The sequence below is a fragment of the Macaca nemestrina genome, chromosome 2 (genome assembly GCF_043159975.1).
Source record: "Macaca nemestrina isolate mMacNem1 chromosome 2, mMacNem.hap1, whole genome shotgun sequence".
NCBI classification, from domain to species: Eukaryota; Metazoa; Chordata; class Mammalia; order Primates; family Cercopithecidae; genus Macaca; species Macaca nemestrina.
This window is the reverse complement of record NC_092126.1, coordinates 116,245,193-116,266,150: the sequence shown is the minus strand read 5'-3', so window position 1 is coordinate 116,266,150 and position 20,958 is coordinate 116,245,193. Positions and strand designations below refer to the sequence as shown.

Sequence of the window (20,958 nt, the reverse complement as noted above, 5' to 3'; positions counted from 1 at the left end):
ATTCCAGCTACTCAGGAGGCTGAGACACGAGAATCGCCTGAACCCAGAAGTTGGAGGTCACAGGTTCCACTGCCCTCCAGCCTGGGTGATGGAGCAAGATTCCATCTCAGAAAAAAAAAGTTCTTTTTTTCTTTTTATGTCTTTCTCTTTACTGATATTTGTTTTATTTATACATCATTTTATTTTATTTTGAGACAGGGTCTCATTCTGTCTGGAGTGCAGTGGTGCAATGATAGCTCCCTGCAGCCTCAAACTCCTGGGCATAAGTGATCCTCCCGCCTTAGCTTCTCGAATGGCTGGAACTGCAGGCACATGCCACCATACCTAGCTAATTTTAAATTTTTTTTGTAGAGACAGGGTCTCATTATGTTGCCCAGGCTGGTCTCAAACACCTGATCTCAACTAATCCTCCCGTCTTGACTTCCCAAAGTACTTAGATTTCAGGTGTGAGCCACTATGCCTGGCCACATAATTACATAATTTTCTTTTACTGAGACAGAGTCTCGCTCTGTCACTCAGGCTAGAGTGCAATGGCGTAGTCATGGCTCACTGCAGCCTGGGCTCAGGTCATCCTCCCACCTCAGCCTCCCAGGTAGCCAGGACTGTAGGAGCATACCACTACACCCAGCAAGTTTTTTTGTACGTTTTGTAGAGATGGGGTTTCGCCATGTTACCCAGGCTGGTCTCAAACTCCTGGCCTCAAGCAATCTGCCTGCCTCAGCCTCCCAGAGTCCTGTGATTACAGGCGTGAGTCACCGTGCCCAGCCACATCATTTTCTAATAAGTCTGCCATCTGATCTTAGGGACAATGTCTATTGATTTCTTTTTTTTTTTTTTTCCTTTGAATGGTCCATACTTTGTTTCTTTTTATGCCTTGTGGTTTTGTTTTTAAACTGGACATTTGAGTTTTTATCATGTGATAATTTAGGGGTCCTCCATGCCAGTGATGCAGGATTTACTTCTCAGTCACTTTGTAAGCCAGGTACCTCTGGCTGGCAATGCCAGACCCAGGCCTTGCTCAGCCATGCTGGTGTGCCCCGGCTCGCTTGTGTTATAGCTTGTACCCACATTCAGCAGTTTCTGAGCTCTTGGACCTTGCCCAAGAAGAATGAGGATACACTGGATGTTGAAGGGTGAGGAGGGTAGAGAAGAATTGTATTGAGTGATGAAACAGCTATCAGCAGAGAGGGAATACCTTAAGGTGGGGAAGTCCCCCTAATATGGCTGAGTCCAAGGCTTTTTATGGGCTCAGAATAGGGGAGGGGCAGGCTGTAGGTAGTATTGGAAAAGGCAACATTCAATTGGTTAAAAGGCATTATTCAGAAAGTATCAATTGGGAAAGGGCGAGCAAACAGGAACAGAAGTTCCCACTCTGTGTCACAGGTTCATCCAGGACCAGCAGTCTGGTCTTTCAGCCTTCAGGCTGATTTGGCTTGAAGGTGGGGTTTCACTAGGAACCTGCCCCATCTGCCTAGGTATTTGGCTACCTCCTGTCACTATCACCAGGGATTAGTCACAGGTTATAAAAAAGTCTTCTCATGTCTGAATCTGTGTTTTCCCCTGGGCATGTGCATGCATGGTAACTTTCCAAATCCCCCAGTATATGTGGTTACTTTTTTTTTTTTTTTTTGAGACAGGGTCTTGCTCTGTCACCCAGGCTAGAGTACAATGGTGTAATCACAGCGTACTGCAGCCTCAGCCTCGCGGACTTACCAGTTCTGTCCCAGCCTCCCTAGTAGCTTAGACAACAGGCGTGCCCCACCATACTTAGCTAATTAATTAATTTTTATTTTTATTTTGGTAGACACAGAGTCTCCTTATGTTGCCCAGGCAGGTCTTGAACTCCTGGGCTCAAGCAATTCTCCTGCCTTGGCCTCCCAAAGTTCTGGGATTCTAGGCATAAGCCATCATGCCCAGTGGCTTTGGAACGTCCTGCTCCTTCAATGTATGGCCCCCAAAAGGGGAAAAAGAAAAAATATAAAGGGGGGAGAAATAAAGGCACCAGTCTTTTTAAATCCCCAGGGAGTCACTTCAGCTAGAGGGAGGGAGGTTTGCAACAGTGTCAGTGATGGTTGCAACATTGGTTTCCTGCTTCTATATCTATACCTTAGTGATCAGAAGCAGCAGTCAGCTATCAGTACAGAGATCCCTGATATTTGGAGGTCTGGTTTCTTATTGCCTACCCTGGTTCCTGCAAGTGGCATGCAAGCTGCTTCAGGAACACAGCATGACTGTCTGCCACTGGGTGCAGAGTGCTTAGGGCTGAAATGAACCACAATTTAGCTTCTAAGACTTCCCTCAGATGTTCCCAGCCTTCAAGAGAATCCAGAGTTTTTAGTTACGTAAAAGAGATTTTGTCAGTACAATTTTTGCTTGAGTGAGGAGATACAATTTTGTCTTGAGTGAGGAGATGAATTCCTGATGCTTCTTACTCTGCCATCTTCTGTATTATTGTTTCATACACTAGCTTTTCAAATTAGTTAAGGAGAGGCAATATGTGTTTTTACTGTGTTTTATAATTACCTTTACCAGCACTCTTTTGTATTTTCACATTGCTTTGAGTTACTGTGTAGGGTCTCATCCTTTTAGCCTGATGAACTTCACTTAGTTTTCCTGTAATGTGGGTCTGCTAGCCACAGATTCTCTGCTTTTGTTTATCTGGGAATTTCCTTATTTCACTTTTATTTTTGAATGATAGATTTGCTAGATATGGGGTTCTTGGTTGACAGTTTTTTTGGAGAACTTTGAATGTTATCCTTCTGCCTTCTAGCCTCCATTGTTTATGAGGAGAGGTTAGCTGTGAATGTTATTGGTGTTGCCTTCTGATGAGTTATTTTCATCTTGCTGCTTTCAAGATTTTCTGTTTTTGGCTTTCAGCACTTTAACCTTAATGTGTGTATCTGTGGATTTCTTTGAGTTTATCCTACTTGGAAGTTCACTGGGTTTCTTGGACGTGTAGATGAGTGTTTTTCAATAAATTTGTAAAGTGTTCAGGCATTATTTCTTAAAAAAATTTTTTTTCTGTTCCTTTTTTTTCCTCTGAGACAGAGTCTTGCTCTATCACCCAGGCTGGAGTGCAGTGGTGCGATCTTGGCTCACTACAACCTCCATCTCCTGGGTTCTTGGCATGGTGGTGTGTGTCTGTAGTCCTAGCTGTCTGTAGTCCTGAGAGGTGACAACGTGCTAGCAGCCCTCGCTCACCCTCAGCACCTCCTTGGCCTCGGCGTCCACTCTGGCCACGCTTGAGGAGCCCTTCAGCCAGCTGCTGCACTGTGGGAGCCCCTCTCTGGGCTGGCCGAGGCCGGAGCTGCCTCCCTCTGCTTGTGGGGAGGTGTGGAGGGAGAGGCGCGGGAGGAACCAGAGCCGCACCCAGTGCGGTGCAGGCGGCGTGGGTGCGGCTTCGGCAGGGCCCTGCACTCAGAACGGCCGGGCGGCCGGGGCCACTGGCCCGCACAGTGAGGGGCTTAGCACCCCGGCCAGCAGCTAGGGAGGGTGTAGTGGGTCCTCCAGCACTGCCAGCCCGCCCGCGCAGCACTGGAATTCTTGCCAGGCCTCAGCTGCCTCCCCGTCGGGCAGGGCTTGGGACCTGCAGCCCTCCATGTCCGAGCACCTTGCTCAGGCCCAGGCTCCCTGACGGGCGCCAACCCCTGCTCTGCAGTGCCAGGTCCCAGCAACTGCCCAAGGGATGAGGAGTGCAGAAGCCCAGCGCAGGACTGGCAGGCAGCTCCACTCACAGACCTGGCGAGGGATCCACTAGGAGAAGCCAGCTGGGCGCCTGAGTTGTGGGGGGACTTGTAGAACTTTTGTGTCTAGCTAAAGGATTGTAAATGCACCAATCAACATTCTGTGTCTAGCTCAAGGTTTGTAAATGCACCAATCAGCACCCTGTCAAAAGGGACCGATCGGCTCTCTGTAAAATGGACCAATCAGCAGGATGTGCGTGAGGTCAGATAAGGGAATAAAAGCAGGCTGCCCGAGCCTGCAGTGTCAACCTGATGGGGTCCCCTTCCAACCTGTGGAAGCTTTGTTCTTTCTTTGCGATAAATCTTGTTGCTGCTCACTCTTTGAGTCCGTGCTGCCTTTATAAGCTATAATACTCACCACAAAGGTCTGCAGCTTTACTCCTGAAGCCAGCAAGACCATGAACCCACTAGAAGGAACGAAGAACTCCAGACACACTGCCTTTAAGAGCTGTATCAGTCACCATGAAGGTCTGCAGCTTCACCCCTGAAGTCAGCGAGACCACGAATCCACCAGAAGGAAGAAACTCCGGACATATCTGAACATCTGAAGGAACAAACTCTGGATACACCATCTTTAAGAACTGTAATACTCACTGCGAGGGTCTGTGGCTTCATTCTTGAAGTCAGCGAGACCAAGAACCCACCAATTCCGGACACAGTCCTAGCTACTCATCTGCTTCAGCCTCCCAAGTACGTGGGACTACAGGCGTATGCCACCACACCTAGCTAGTTTTTGTATTTTTAGTAGAGACGGGGGTTCACCATGTTGGCCAAGTTGGTCTTTTACTCCTGACCTCAAGTGATTCGCCCACCTCGGCCTCCCAAAGTGCTGGGATTACAGGTGTGAGCCACCATGCCCGGCCTTTTTTCTGCTCCTTTCTCTTCTCTCCTGGTGTTTTCTTTATACATATTTGGTGTGGTTAATGGTGCCCTTCATTTCTCTGAGTCTGTTCATTTTTCATTTTAGTTTTTTCTCCGTTATTTGGATTGCATAATTTCTATTGGTCTGTCCCCAAGCTTGCTAATTGTTCTGCCAGTGTAAGTACACTGTTGAGCCCCTCTAGTGAATTTCGCTTTTCAGTTATTGTACTTTTCAGCTCTAGATTTTCCATTTGGGTCTTTTAATTAATAATTTTTTTCTGTTTCTTAATATTCTCTATTTGATGTGACACTGTCACTATATCTTCCTTTACTTTTTAAATTATATTTTCCTTTCGTTCTTTGAACATATTTATAGTGGCTACTTTGAAATCTTTTTCTTTTTTTCTTATTTTGAGACAGAGTCTCACTCTGTCACCCAGGCTGGAGTGCAGTGGCACGATCTTGGCTCACTGCAACCTCTGCCTCCCAGGTTCAAGCGATTCTCCTGCCTCAGCCTCCTGAGTAACTGGGACTACAGGTGTGTGCCACCACACCTGGCTAATTTTTGTATTTTTAGTAGAGACGGGGTTTTACCATAATGGTCAGGCTGGTCTTGTACTCCTGACCTTGTGATCTGTCCACTTTGGCCTCCCAAAGTGCTGGGATTACAGGCATGAGCCACTGCACCTGGCCTACTTTGAAACCTTTGTCTGTTGAATCTAACATCTGGCTACTTTCACAGGCAGTTTCTCTTGTTTGCTTTTTTCCAGCATGTGTGTCATACTATCCTATTTCTTTGCATTTCTCACAACTTTTTACTGGAAGCTGGACATTTCAGATAATACATTGTTTAAACTCAGTATTGGCCCCTTTGGGGATTGTTTTTGTTATTTTTGAGACAGAGTCTCGCTCTGTCACCCAGGCTGAAGTGCAGTGGTGCTATCTCGGCTCACTGCAAGCTCTGCCTCCTGGGTTCACACCATTCTCCTGCCTCAGCCTCCCGAGTAGCTGGGACTACAGGCGCCGCCACCACGCCCGGCTAATTTTTTGTATTTTTTAGTAGAGATGGGGTTTCACCGTGTTAGCCAGGATGGTCTCGATCTGCTGACCTCATGATCTGCCCGCCTTGGCCTTCCAAAGTGCTGGGATAACAGGCATGAGCCACTGTCCCTGGCCGGTGATTGTTATATGCTTATTTATTTGTATAGTAGCTGACTGGATTTTTATTTATTTATTTATTTATTTATTTATTTTTTGAGGTGTAGTGTCGCCCTGTTGCCAGGCTGAAGGGCAATGGCATGATCTTGGCTCACCGTAACTTTCGACTCTCTGGTTCAAGCGATTCTCCTGCTTTAGCCTCCCAAAGTAGCTGGTACTACAGGCACATGTCACCCCGTCCAGCTAATTTTTGTATTTTTAGTAGAGACGGGGTTTCACCACGTTGACCAGGATGTCTGGATCTCCTGACCTCATGATCTGCCCACCCTGGCCTCCTAAAGTGTTGGGATTAGAGGCGTGAGCCACCATGCCTGACCTGAATTGTTTTGGTGAAGTCTGTCTTCTTCCTCTGTCCCTTCCCTGTAGTATAAAGCCCCAGATGTTGCCCCTCCATGCATGCAGCCTTGGGTGCTAACAGTTACCTTGGAATGACTGTAGTTGTACAAGGGCTTTCTTCACTCTCTTATCCCTGACTTCACATAACTTTTAAGACCCTTTAGTTTCTGGCTGATTGCTTTATTGTTTTCAACATACGTCACTCAACAGACTGATCTGATTATTTTGACAGGATTGCTCCCAATGTCAATATCTGAGGTTTTTTTTCCTGACCCCAAGAGGCCTCCTCCCAGCTTTGTAGTCCTCTCTGCAAACTAGCCCAGCCTATAGTTTAGTTTACATCTCCAATGAATTGGCTTATCTCCTCCCAGTTGCCTTTCTACTGCTGTATCTAAAACACAGGTTCAGTTGCTTGCTGCTTGCAGAATTCAATTAACAAGAGCAAGGTCTGGTATAAAGTGACTTTTTTTTTTTTTTTTTTTTTTGAGACGGAGTCTCGGTCTGTCCCCCAGGCTGGAGTGCAGTGGCCGGATCTCAGCTCACTGCAAGCTCTGCCTCCCAGGTTCACGCCATTCTCCTGCCTCAGCCTCCCGAGTAGCTGGGGCTATAGGCGCCTGCCACCTCGCCCGGCTAGTTTTTTGTATTTTTTAGTAGAGACGGGTTTCACTGTGTTAGCCAGGATAGTCTTGATCTCCTGACCCAGTGATCCGCCTGTCTTGGCCTCCCAAAGTGCTGGGATTACAGGCTTGAGCCACTGCGTCCGGCCCTAAGGTTACTTTTTATTCCAAAGTTTAGCTTCGGGGGAAGTACAGGCTTTCTGCCTTTAAGGGTACTCCTCCTTTGGAGTAGAAAGCAAGCACTTTTAAAGGGGGCATAGGCTGGGCGCGGTGGCTCACCCCTGTAATCCCAGCACTTTGGGAGGCTAAGGCAGGCAGATCACCTGAGGTTGGGAGTTCGAGACCAGCCTGACCAACATGGAGAAACCCTGTCTCTACTAAAAATACAAAATTAGCCAGGTGTGGTGGTGCATGTCTATTATCCCAGCTACTTGGGAGGCTGAGGCAGGAGAATCACTTGAGACCGGGAGGCGGAGGTTGTGGTCAGTAAGCCGAGATTGTGCCATCATTGCATTCCAACCTGGGCAACAAGAATGGAGCTCCATCTCAAAAACAAGGGCCTAACATGAATGGGACATGGCGGGTTGGGGGGAAGCGAGCAGTTGCAGGGGTCTGTGTGTTAGCTTGGTGCCTTATCTACCAGGTGATCAAAGTGGTGACTGCTGGTTTCTTTGTGAGCAGGCATACGTTGGGTTGTGAATCTACTGTTATCTCTTGAGACAACCTCCTAGTGGGCAGGTGTTCTGCTCTGGAGCTTCTAAGCACATAGTTGATCTACCCCTGTAGGGAGTGTCTGATGAAGCGAAGGTAAAAGGCTATAATTGTATTTCTTTTTTTTTCTTTTTTTTGAGATGGAGTCTCGCTCTGTCACCCAAGCTGGAGTGCAGTGGTCCGATCTTGGTTCACTGCAAGCTCTGCCTCCCAAGTTCAAGCAGTTCTCCTGCCTCATCCTCTCGAGTAGCTGGGATTACAGGCATCTGCCACCGTGCGCTGCTAATTTTTTTATTTTTAATAGAGACAGTGTTTCACCATGTTGGCCAGGCTGGTCTCAAACTCCTAAACTTAGGTGATCAACCTGCCTTGGCCTCCCAGAGAGTGCTGGGATTACAGGCATGAGCCACCACGCCCAGCCTATAATTGTATTTCTAAAGAGCTAAGTAGGAAGTGGGAAAAAGGAGGATAAGAAGAGAGAGAAAACAAAGAATTTAAAAATAATTAAGGCCGGGCGCGGTGGCTCAAGCCTGTAATCCCAGCACTTTGGGAGGCCGAGACGGGCGGATCACGAGGTCAGGAGATCGAGACCATCCTGGCTAACACGGTGAAACCCCGTCTCTATTAAGAAATACAAAAAACTAGCCGGGCGAGGTGGCGGGCGCCTGTAGTTCCAGCTACTCGGGAGGCTGAGGCCGGAGAATGGCGTGAACCCGGGAGGCGGAGCTTGCAGTGAGCTGAGATCCGGCCACTGCACTCCAGCTTGGGCGACAGAGCGAGACTCCGTCTCAAAAAAAAAAAAAAAAGAAAAAAAAAATTAAATAATTGAGGCCAGGTGCAGTAGCTCATGCCTGTAATCCCAGCACCTAGGGAGGCTGAGGTGGGCAGATCACTTGAGGTCAAGAGTTTGAGACCAGCCTGGCCAACATGATGAAACCCCATCTCTACTAAAAATACAAACATTAGCCTGGTGTGGTGGCATACACCTGTAATCCCAGCTACTCGGGAGGCTGAGGCATGAGAATTGCTTGAACCCGGGGGGCAGAGGTTGCAGTGAGCTGAGATGGTGCCACTGCACTCCAGCCTGGATGACAGTGAGACTCTGTCTCACAGAATAATAATAATAATAATGATTAAAGTGGAGGTACTCAGTTACACTTCCACTCTTTTTGAAAGCACTGTGAGGCTCGAACTCCACACTCTCTTCCAGATGAAGTCAGTTCATTTAGGAAGAGATTTGGTGCTCTGTTTTATGGCCTCTTTCTATTCCCAAGCAAAGTTTGTGAGCATGGCTATGGAGCTGTGGGTGGAGACAATGGCACTCTTCCAAGTGATACCCCCACTTTAGAAACAGCGCACTCGGTTTTGGAGGGAGATGGGGCAGTAGCCTCTGGTCTTCTTGGCATACTTGGCATACTTCTTGGCATTTCACTAACATGGCATCTTTATGGTCTGGGGAAGAGGTGATTTGGGACCCCATAATTATTATTATTATTATTTGAGATGGAGTCTTGCTTTGTCACCCAGGCTGTAGTGCAGTGGCTCGATCTCAGCTCACTGCAACCTCCGCCTGCTGAGTTCAAGTGATTCTTCTATCTAAGCCTCCCAAGTAGCTGGGATTATAGGCACCCATCACCACACCCAGCCAATTTTTGTATTTTTAGCAGAGACGCAGTTTCACCATGTTGGCCAGGCTGGGTCTCAAACTCCTGACCTCAAGTGATCCACCCACCTCGGTCTCCCAAAGTGCTGGCATTACAGGTGTGAGCCAACACACCTGGACTGGGCCCCATAATTTTTAGCAATCCTGTACCCAAAGTAGAACCTACATCCTAGTACCCTGGGCTAGGTGGAAGAAGGGAACTCCCACTTCTTGCCTGTACTCTCCTGAAATGTAGCCTCAACAACAGGCAGCAGGATGAGATCTGCCAGTGTCCTGCCCTCCAAAGAAGATAACCTTTCAACTGGAAGTTGCAGGGAAACAAAGGCCTGTGTTCTTGCCTTCAGTGGCCTGGAGTAGAATTTTTGTCTCACTTAGGTGGGCTGGAGAAAGGTGGCAGTTGGTCATGATTCGTGTACCACTGACTCTTACCGTTCTTACCAAAGTTTAGATTTTCTCAAATAAATGTTTCTTCTGTCAAAAGACAAAATTATAACACATTTTGTTTAAATATCTCAATTGAGTTTATTGTGATTCTAGCATTGGGCAACACTTCATTCTGTAAAATAGAATAAGTGTTCTAATGAGTGAAGCAGAGATTAGCTTTATAGACAGAAAAAGGGTTGGATAAAGAAGAAAAAAAGAATAAAAAGTGGATTGGTCTCATTTAATAGGGTTGCTCCAGAAAAAAAGTGGATTGGTCATTTTAGGGTGGGGACAGGGAGACAGAATAATGGAAAAATAAGCTGATTGGTTAACATCAGGTTACTTCAGATGAAAGATTAAAACAGAGAGAGCTTCATATGATGTCAGTTGAAACTGGCCTGTTTGGGAAATTAGGCTGTTACCTCTTTCAGTCTCTCGATTTCTAGAAAGGCCAGATGACAGCTCAGTTTCTGTTTGGTGAGCATTAGTGACGCCATTATGATTTTTAGTCTGGACTATTGGGCCTAGTGTTATGAGATCTTTGGGGTGTCACTTTTCTGACCAGAAACATCTGTGGCTGATGGCGCCTTTGCCTGAGTTTTACTTGGGCCCGCTGGGCTTGTTCTGTCCACAGTCTGGCATTGCACTCATATTACCAGCCTGTATCCCATGCCTGCCAAGGGAGAGTCAGGCATGGAGCGACAAGGGGTATGGGAGCGAACATGGGGTCCAGCCATTGTGCAGTCAAGACACTCTAGTTGCTGCAGCGGGGTGGGCAGCTCCAGGTGCCGGCATGGGTACTGGTCCTCTGCAAAGCTACGGCCAGATCAGGTGCACCTCAGGCAGCTTCCACTGCTGGCACCAGGGAACACTGGGGAAGCTTGGAGATGCCAGCAACCACAGCGCCCCAAAGAGGGAGTCACAGCCCTGGCTTGGGGAGCTCCCAGGTCTGGGATCCTTGAAGGGCCACAGCTCTTCTCTCCTCTTCACATGCAATGTGGTGAGAAAGGGACATCTCAGCTCCTAATATGTTTGTGTTACAGTTCTTTCAGCCTCACCATTCAGTGAGTCCCGAGTTCTTGTCCTGTGACCAGGAAGAGGTACGCAGACAAGTGAAGGGTAAGCAAGAGGAAGAGGAGTTTCTTTGAGAGAACAGCTCAGGCTGGATGTGATGGCTCACGCCTGTAATCCCAGCACTTTGGGAGGCCGAGGTGGGTGGATCACGAGGTCAGGAACTCGAGACCAGCCTGGCCAACATGGTGAAACCCTGTCTCTACTAAAAATACCAAAAAATATTAGCCAGGCCTGATGGCATGTGCCTGTAATCCCAGCTACTGGGCAGGCTGAGGCAGGAGAATCGCTTGAACCCAGGAGGTGGAGGTTGCAGTGAGCCAAGATCACGCCACTGCACTCCAGCCTGGGTGACAGAGCAAGACTCCGTCTCAGAAAAAAAGAGAGAACAGCTCAGAGGAGGTCCGCAGGGGCCACCTCCCTTCCATAGACAGGGTGTCTCGTGGAGTTTTCAGCCCCACTTGATGAGTGCTGAGCTCTCAGCAGAGAGGGCAGCTCCTCTGCAGCTAGTCATCCCATTGTCTGTTCTGCTCTGGCTAAGCGCAGGGGCTTAAACAGGAGTAAGTACTTGCCGATTGCTCCATGGGCAGGCCCAGAAAAGGCACCACAAGTTCCCACTCTGGTCTATGGGACTAGCAGCCAGGCCCCCAACCTTCAAGCCCTCCCTGGCCCGAAGGTGGGGCCTCACCGGGGACCCGCCCCCTTCTGCCCAGTAGCCTGTCTGCCTCCTGCTCAGGCCCAGGCTGCTCATGCCACGGTGCACATGCAGGCCAGTGCCAAGCTGCCCTCCGCTCCCCCTCAGCTTAAACTCTCCCCATCCTGCACTTGTTGTAGCCCAAAGTCCGGAGGGGGACAAAATGGCAGGGGGCTGGTGTGTCATTGCTGCCCCAAACATGCGTACACCTGGCCGGGCTTTTACCACGCCTGGGCTCATTTGGCTCTGAGATTGGAGCTGGGGGTGGGGGTAATAGGGAGAGACCAGTCAATGGGAACAGACACCTCTGAGCCTGCGGGGGCAGCTGGGGCCTCTCCGGCCTGTCTCTGCCTTGGGGCACCTCTTTGCCTGCCCCTTTGCGCCTGACCACGCTGCTCCCCCACCGGCAGGTGACAGCCTGGCCCCATCCTAGCAACCTCCAGGGCAGTGGGTTCTGGGCGGGGCTCCCAGGGGCCAGCTTTGGGAACTGTGCTTCCTCCCCTCGCCTTCCCCACAGCTGAGGCAGATGTCTGGAGTGGTGGAGGGTCCCGGCCTGGGGGCGGCTCCTGACCATGCGAAGGTGGGCGTGGTCTGGCCAGCTGCTTCAGGGACATGGGGTACAGGGTTCCAATGGTGCCACTGCTCTTCTGCAGCTGCTGCTGCCATCACCGCTCACATCTCCCTGCTGCTGCCAGCGCGATGGTAGCGGCTGCTCCGGATGGCCCGCAGCTGTCATCACTAGTGCAGGAGTTTAGTCCAAAACAATGGCCTCCTATAATTTTTATTTAAAAATTTGAAGGTCATTTTCTCTTAGCACCATTTCCAGAGACTTTGTTTTTTGGAGTTGAAGCCTTGCTCTGTAGCCCTGGCTGGAGTGCAGTGGCATGATCACGGCTCACTGCAGTCTCTGCCTCCCTAGCTCAAGTCATTCTCCCAAGTACCTAGGACTACAGGTGCACACCATCACACCTGGCTAATTTTTTGTAGTCTTTGTAGAGACAAAGTTTCACCCTGTTGCCTAGGCTGGTCTTGAACTTCTGAGCTCAAGGGATCAGCCCACTTTGTCCTTCTAAAGTGCTGGAATTACAGACGTGAGCCTGGCCACTGAGGGAAATGGGAGGCTTACAGAGCTCCTTATGGTGTCATGTTGGATGTGGAACCAAACAGGATTACATTTTATATTTAATTGTTATGTCTTTTTAAATTTGAAACATTTTCTCACTTTGTTTTTCGTGACTTTTTCTTTTTTCTTTTTTTTTTTTTGAGAGGGAGTTTTGCTCTTATTGCCCAGTCTGGAGTGCAATGGTGCGATCTTGGTTCAACGCAACGTCTGCCTCCCGGGTTCAAGCAATTCTCCTGCCTCAGCCTCCTGAGTAGCTGGGATTACAGGCATGTGCCACCATGCCCAGCTAATTTTGTATTTTTAGTAGAGACGGGGTTTCTGCATGTTAGTCAGGCTGGTCTTGAACTCCTGACCTCAGGTGATCCGCCTACCTCGGCTTCCGAAAGTACTGGGATTACAGGCGTGAGCTACCACATCTGGATGACTTTGACATTTTTGAGGAGTAGGGGCCATGTTTATTTTATTTTTTGCAGCATAGAATAATTTATTGCAAAAGAAAAATAGTATTTTGAAAGTTAAGTGCAGAATAGGCAGTATACCCTGAGAGAGAGAGGATTCAGGGCAGGCTGCTCATAAGGATAAGACAGCCTGGGCCATGTGTTTTATAAAATGTCCCTTGGTTTGGATTTTTCTGATGTTTTCTCATGAATAGATTTAGGTTATACATTTTTGTCAGGAATACCACATAAGTGATATGCCCTCAGTGCATTGTATCAGGAGGTTCACAGTATAACATACTAGGTGTTATTTTAATTTTGAACAGTTCTTTCCACAAGCATACACTGAATGTCACATAGTACTTTTTTTTTTATTACTAGTCAGGTTGAATTTTATGTATGCTAATGATATGGAAGGGGGACAGGGAAGTACTGGGTAAGGGAGGATGTGGCCCCTGGCTAGGGCTCCACCTTCAGACCTGTGCCCATGGACCTAGGCAAGAACAAGCACTGCTGCCTTCGTACCCAAATGTTGCATTTCCCAAGACCACCCTGGCCTGCCACTCCCCCATCCTGTGCCTATAAAAACCCCTGAGACCCTAGCAGGAACACAGATAAGAGGCTGGATGTTGAGAGGAACACATCGGCAAAAGAAGAAACAAGCAGCTGGACATTGAGAGGATGTCAAGGGGAGCATGCCAGCAGAAGAGCACACTGACAGACGCCAGCATGCCAGCATGCCATCGACTGGCAGAACGAGGTGGAGTTTGGCCAGGACAGCTGGAGGAAAACCCGGACCGCCGAGCAGCCGGACTCCAGGGGAAAACCGTCTCCCTTCTGGTTCCCCCATCTGCTGAGAGCTACTTTCACTCAATAAAACCTTGCACTCATTCTCCAAGCCTATGTGTGATCTGATTCTTCCGGTACACCAAGGCAGGAACCCTGGGATACAGAAAGCCCTCTGTCCTTGCGATAGGGCAAGGGTCTAATTGAGCTAACACAAGCTGCCTACAGATGGCTAAAAGAGCACCCTGTAACACATGCCCACTGGGGCTTCAGCTGTAAACATTCAGCCCTAGACACTACCGTGGGGTCGGAGCCCCACATTCTGCCTGTCTGTATGCTCCCCTAGCGGTTTGAGCAGTGGGGCACTGAAGAAGCGAGCCACATCCCCATCAAACGCCCTGCGAGGAGGACAAGGGAACTTTTCCCATTTCACTAGTGGTTATTTATGTGATTATTTTGTAAATATATGGGATTACATTTACATACATATATAAATGAATTTGCTGAATTATCTATGAGATTGATTTTGTTTTACCTATTCTAATATTGTTGGGTTTTATTGATTCAAAGAACTCTTTATATATGAATGCTATTAATCCTTTGGCATGAATATTGCAAATGTTTTCCCTAGTTTATTGTTTGCTCTTTAATTTCTTATGACTTTTTAAAACATCTCGAAGTTTAAAATTTTTATGCAAACTGAACTATTAGTATTTTCCTGTATGGTTTCCACCTTTGATATCATGCTTAGAAAAGCCCTTCCTCTAAGATTACAGAAATATTTTTTCCTACTACCTACTGATTTTCTTTTTGTTTCTCAAATAGGTACATTTGCGGGAGCACATGGGTGAAAAGTATACAACTTACAGTGTGAAAGCTCGCCAGTTGAAATTTTTTGAAGAAAACATGAATTTTTGAGTGTTTGTCCTAATCTGCTGCCGGAATTAAAGACCTATTTTTAGAGATTTTTGGCTTAAAAAACAAGGGCAAACAGTCATTTGGAAGCCATTCACCACTGTTTTATATCTCTTTTTATATCTCTTTGGGGTTTTCCTACAGAAAAGAAATTGGACAGCAGAATAATATGAAGCAGGATCACGAAAGAAAAAAAACTTTGGCTTTCATATTCTGAGGACAAATCTGTTGTTTGTTTGATTACTGTTTACTGAGCCTTAATCCACCAAGTTTATATCTAGAATTTTATTTTTTTAAGGTACTGATTAGCTTAAACATAGGGCTTGAAAAATTTTGGATTGAAATTTTTTGGATTGAAAAAAATTTTTTTTTTTTTTTTTTTTTTTTTTGAGACAGAGTCTTACTCTGTCACCCAGACTGGAGTGCAGTGGTGCAATCTCAGCTTACTGCACGCTCTGCCTCCCAGGTTCACGCCATTCTCCTGCCTCAGCCTCCCAAGTAGCTGGGACTACAGGCGCCCGCCACCACGCCTGGCTAATTTTTTTGTATTTTTAGTAGAGACGGGGTTTCACCATGTTAGCCAGGATGGTCTCCATCTCCTGACCTTGTGATCCGCCCGCCTTGGGCTCCCAAAGTGCTGGGATTACAGGCATGAGCCACCATGCCTGGCCATAAATTATAAAATTTAAAAAAGTCAATTCACAGTTCTAGAAATAGATTTAAAGAATATGAAGTTCTGTCTAGTACTTGAGCAGCTGAATTTCTTTTCTACACATTGATGGACTTTTAATATTTTATTCTCATTTAATATAAACCTCATCTAGGGTATATACAAATTAAAACTGAGATACATTGCCTTTGTAAATTAGTATGTTTTTACATAGTGGTCTTGTTAGATTTATTTTTCCATCAGTGAAAACATTTCTTAAACACAAATTTCATTTCGGTTTAAGCAGTTTGTAAGCAGTCTAGTTCCATTTAGTTTTTGGATATATTTAATGTTTGTCTCCTGAAGTTTGTCTTCATGTACTTTAAGATATTAGTTGTCGTTCCATGTTTTAAATGTATGATTATATATCACATATTTTATTAGTGAAATGTTTAAGAAGAGGTAATACCCATCTAGGAAAGAAATTTTATAAAGTTAAATACAAGTCTTGAATAGTACATTTTCACTTCTGTATTCGAGGGACTCTAAAAATAAATATTGCTCCAGAAATGTTTTCAGGTGGTTTTTTTTGAGACAGCATTTCATTCAGTCAGGCTGGAGTGCAGTGGCATGATCTCAACTCACTGCCACCTCTACTTCCGGGGCTCAAGTGATACTCCCGCCTCAGCTTTCCTAGTAGCTGGGACCATGGGTGTGTGCCACCACACCTGGCTAGTTTTTGTATTTTTTGTAGAGACAGGGTTTCACCATATTGCCCAGGCTGGTCTCGAACTCCTGGGCTCAAGCAATCCACTCACCTCAGTCTCCCAAAGTGCCGGGATTATAGGCATGAGCCACTGTGCCCAGCCCTGTTTTCAGTTTCTATAACTAAAAATATATCTTTGAAAATTATACACACACACAGAAATACTCTAATGAAATGTTCCCTTTATAGCCACTTAATGAATTTTTTTTTTTTTTTTTTGAGACCTGTCTCACTCTGTCACCCAGGCTGAAGTACAGTGGTGCAATCTCGGATCACTGTAAGCTCTGCCTCCTAGGTTCACTCCATTCTCCTGCCTCAGCCTCTTGAGTAGCTGGGACTACAGTTGCCCGCCACCATGCCCGGCTAATTTTTTTGTGTTTTTTTAATAGAGACAGGGTTTCACTGTGTTAGCCAGGATCATCTCGATCTCCTGACCTTGTGATCCGCCCGCCTTGGCCTCCCAAATGCTGGGATTACAGGTGTGAGCCACCGCGCCTGGCACACTTGACAAATTTTTATTTAGAGTTTACTATGTGCCAGGTTCTCTGCCAGGAGCTGGGGATATAGTGGTGAATAAAACAATGCTTCCTGCCCTTTTACAGTGCTCACAGCCTGGTTTCTGATAACTCTTATTTTCACTTTGAAGGGTTTGCTAGAACTCAACTTGCAAAACCATCAAGTCCCAATGCCCAGTTGGGAACAAATCTTTGGCAAACTTGGTATCCTTGAGCTATTCCTTTCCTTGCATGTTTTGGAAATCCACATCTTTCTGGACAGTCATCAATTTTACTTAATTTTTCTAATTTATTGGTGTAAAGCAGGCATTTTATTAGAATTAATCTCACCCGTATTTTTTTTTTTTTGGAGACAGGGTCTTGCTCTGTTACCCAGCCTGGAGTGCAGTGAGGTGATCAAAGCTCACTGCAGCCTTGACCTCCTGGGCTTAAGTGATCCTCCCACCTCAGCCCCTTAAGTAGCTAGGACCACAGGCATGCACCACCACACCTGGCTAATTTTTAAAATTTTTTGTGGAGAGGAAGTCTTTGTTGCCCAGGCTAGTCTCAAACTGCGTTCAAGCAGTCCTCCTGCCTCGGCCTCCGAAAGTGCTGGGATTATAGGCATGAACCACACCTGACCTCCCCCATACTTTCTTATTCCCATGTTGTATATTTTTATTTTTATTTTTTTTTTGAGACAGAGTCTCGCTCTGTCGCCCAGGCTGGAGTGCTGTGGCCGGATCTCAGCTCACTGCAAGCTCCGCCTCCCGGGTTCCCGCCATTCTCCTGCCTCAGCCTCCCGAGTGGCTGGGACTACAGGCGCCTGCCACCTCGCCTGGCTAGTTTTTTGTATTTTTTAGTAGAGACGGGGTTTCACCGTGTTAGCCAGGATGGTCTCGATCTCCTGACCTCCTGATCTGCCCGTCTCGGCCTCCCAAAGTGCTGGGATTACAGGCTTGAGCCACTGCGCCCGGCCATATTTTTATTTTGTTTAAACATTGATCCTGTTTTCTTCCCACTTTTATCGTTCTTTTTTACTTTAGTGCTTAATTCATCTTCCTAAATTAATTTAAAAACTCATCTTTAAGACTATACATTTTCTTCCCAATATAATCATTTTTTTTTTTTTTTTGACACAGAGTCTCATTGTTGCCCAGGCTGGAGTACAGTGGTGTGATCTTGGCTCACTGCAGCCTCTGCCTCCTGGGTTCAAGTTCCCCTCCCTCAGCCTCCCGAGTAGCTGGGATTACAGGAACATGCCACCACGCCTGGCTAATTTTTTTATTTTTAGTAGAGATGGAGTTTCACCATGTTGGCCAGGCTGGTCTTGAACTCCTGACCTCAGGTGATCTGCCTGCCTTGGCCTACCAAAGTGCTGGGATTACAGGCGTAAGGCACCATGCCTGGCCTAAAGTGTCAATAATTCTGATTTTGGTTTTCTCTTTTATAAGTTTTGATTTCCATAGACTTATAAAGCAAAGGAAGTTAATGTCCTTGCTCTGGCTATCCTGCAGTGTAACTGAATATCACCTGCACAACCTTGACTTCTTGCAGTTTTTTTTTCCTGTTGTTTAGTACATTATCCATTATTGGAATGGCCTTATAGGCATTCAATAACGGTGACATGTTAAATACAAAATCACTTGTCTATTAAATTTTATTCAAGGTTCTATATAAGATCTGCTAAATGGAACTTTGTGATGGAAATGTTTTATATGGTAGCCACTATTCACATAGCTCTTGAGCCTTTGAATCATGGCTAGTTTGATAAGAGTTTTATATTTTAATTAAATAGACATGTGTCTAGTGGCACCATATTGTACAATGCAGTTCTCATTCAATAAATCTTAAGTACTTACAATGCATCGTGTACTCTTCTATGTACTGGGCAGACAGCAGTGAGAAAAACAAGGTCCCTATTCTTATGGAACTAATGTTCTAGTAACAACTATTAATTATATACCATGAAATGTCTCAAACTCCTGGGCTCAAGTCATCCTCCTGCCTTAGCCTCCCGAAGTGCTGGGATTATAAGTGACAGCCACTGCACCTGGCCAGAACCATGAACTTCTAACTTAGGCTTTTACTAATTATCTTCCTTGCAGAATAATGAACAAAAGATCCTTCAGACAAAGAACTTGCACTATGAGGTTTAATTGGAAATATTAAAATGGTTTAACAACTCATAATGAATTATAAAACTTTGATAGTTACATTGTACTATCATTTATGAGGCATTTATTCTTCATTATTTACACCTGAAAGAAACTGCATACTTGTGTGTTCTGTTCCCCATTTCACAGCAAGATTATGAAGAGAAGGTCTAAACTACTTATATAAATCAAAACCCAACTGTGCTAGAAATGAAGTATAAAGAGAACTAAATCTACACACAGCTGTGCCATAAGAGCATTAGATGGTTTTAGCTCTTTTCTGGGGTATGAAAGCAATTTAGCTCATCTCACAGGAAACAAAAGCAGGTGCTGAATCATGAAAACCTCAATTATTTTTAGCATGCCTCTTAATTTTTCTTTCCCCTGGTTTCTTGTCGTCTGTGCTTGAGTCTTGAACAGGTAACCACTTGAGAGGATGCCGGCGATAAATGGGCCATGGAGGAAGTGTCAGCTGGGTCAGAAAAGAGGAAACGCATAAATTATAGCTATTAAAAGTTTAAAAAATTATGTATAATGCCAGGTTCCCAAATGACTCCCATGCTGAGGAAACAAAAACCAAAAAAATCCATATTCCTATAAAGGCTCTGTGCCACCGTCCATGCAAAACACTGTAAGATGATGGGAACAGGCTTACTGCCTACACAAATGGCTTTAAGACCTAAAAGAAAGGTGAGGGACCAGGTGTGGTGGCTCTCGCCTGTAATCCAAGCACTTTGGGAGGCCAAGGTAGGCGGATTGTTTGAGACCAGCCTGGCCAACACAGTGAAACCCTGTCTCTACTAAAAATACAAAAATTAGCTGGGTGTGGTGATGTGAGCCTGTAGTCCCAGCTACTCGGGAGGCTGAGGCAGGAGAATCGATTAAACCCGGGAGGCAGAAGGTGCAGTGAGCCGAGATCGCCCCAGTGCACTGCAGCCTGGGCAACAGAGTGAAACTCCGTCTTAAAAAATTTAAAATAAATAAATAAATAAATAACAGGTGAGGGGGCAATGTGAGCACCATGAAAAACTCCTGCTGGCTTTGACCTTAAGATTATTACCTAGAGTAGCTGCCAAAGGAAAAAAGCTATGTTCTTTTATATAGTTCACACCATCTGACACTATTTTGGCATTCTACTTTTCCAATGATAGCAAAGGGAAACGCTGTCTGGAAGGATGAGGGAAACATTGGCTTTGGGTCTCACTACTGAGTAGGTCTAACCAAACCAACCCGACTCACAAAACCCAGGTTGCCACTAACACCCACAAATTTCTTACCAAACATGAAAAAGCAAATCCGGCCATAACTATATAGACAGTCCACCCGAACTGTTCAGCCACGTATCCGTAGATAAATCCAACTATCTAGAGACAAATGAAGTATATTAAACACACTCAAACTGAGGGTTGGGAGGGAGGCGGGGGCGGAGATTACACGTAAAACCAATACTTACTGCAGAAAAAAGAATAATTCCCTGAAACATCTGTTCAGCTAGCTTCTGGCCCTTGTAATCCTGGGGTGAAGCAGAGGAAAAAAAGAATTGGATCCACCGCCGAGAAGATAACAATTTCTGCCCTGACCTCAAAACTTTGGCACAGGGTAACCCCAATATCAGGGTCTCCCGCTCACCTATGGACCTGGGCAAGAAATTAAATTCTGGGCTTCCCGGGAGGAACTGAAACACCCTCACGGAGAATGGACAGGAGATTCTCGCGGAGTAGAAGAGAAGGGGACCCAGGAGGCAATTCGGTAAAGAGGGTGGAAGGTAACCATCAGGGCCCGGAACAGAGCAGCACTAGGTCGGTGCTCGGACAGGGGCTTCGAAGCTGCCAGGCACAGGAGCTGCGTGCGGAGGTCCCCGGGGCTGCGCCCTCACCATCTGCGTGGGCAGCGAGCTCAGATGCTCCAGCATGGCTGGCTGAGGAGGCGGGCAGCCGACCGCGGGTGGCAGGCTGCGAGGCGAGGGCGACCGAGACTTAAGGACTGTGAGGGCCAAGGTCTGAAACTGCGCGTTGCCAGGCGGGCCTTCTACGCCCGGGAGAGCGATGGCCGCGGCCCCGGAAGCGGAAGTCTCCGACGGGCCGATACAGCCCATGTCCCCGCCCCGCACCATCGCTAGGCGACGTGCGCTTTTGTCGCGGCGTGCTGCCCGCGAGGGCAGCTGAGGTGGTGGCGGCGGCGGCCGCCGCGTCGAGGCATCGCGCGGCCGTGAAGGGTTCACCGTCAGTGCTGTTGGGTGCCTGGAGCCGCGGGCCCCGTCCCGAAAACTGTCCTTGACAGTGCCTGCGCGGCCCA

General features: G+C 46.8%; 2 protein-coding genes across 6 annotated transcripts in view; one reads left to right on the top strand and one right to left on the bottom strand.

Annotated features, from left to right (window-relative positions):
- Positions 1-16,463, top strand: part of LOC105480557 (NIMA related kinase 4) — a 73,003-nt gene extending 56,540 nt beyond the window's left edge. The window contains exons 15-16 of one of the 5 annotated variants that reach the window (XM_011739612.3): positions 10,616-10,691; positions 14,509-16,463. In XM_011739612.3, the coding sequence (XP_011737914.1) occupies positions 10,616-10,691; positions 14,509-14,534 (102 nt within the window). In that variant the 3' untranslated portion in view covers positions 14,535-16,463. The other 4 variants (XM_011739611.3, XM_011739614.3, XM_071091889.1 and 1 more) reach the window with 4 other exon arrangements.
- Positions 16,464-18,648: 2,185 nt separating this feature from the next.
- Positions 18,649-20,927, bottom strand: LOC105480552 (signal peptidase complex subunit 1). Its single transcript, XM_011739599.3, has 4 exons — positions 20,540-20,927; positions 20,117-20,176; positions 19,941-20,027; positions 18,649-19,135 (listed from the first exon to the last, which is right to left on the bottom strand). The coding sequence occupies exons 1-4, from the start codon at positions 20,774-20,776 to the stop codon at positions 19,010-19,012; spliced, it is 510 nt and encodes a 169-aa protein (XP_011737901.1). The 5' UTR covers positions 20,777-20,927; the 3' UTR covers positions 18,649-19,009.
- Positions 20,928-20,958: the final 31 nt, after the last annotated feature.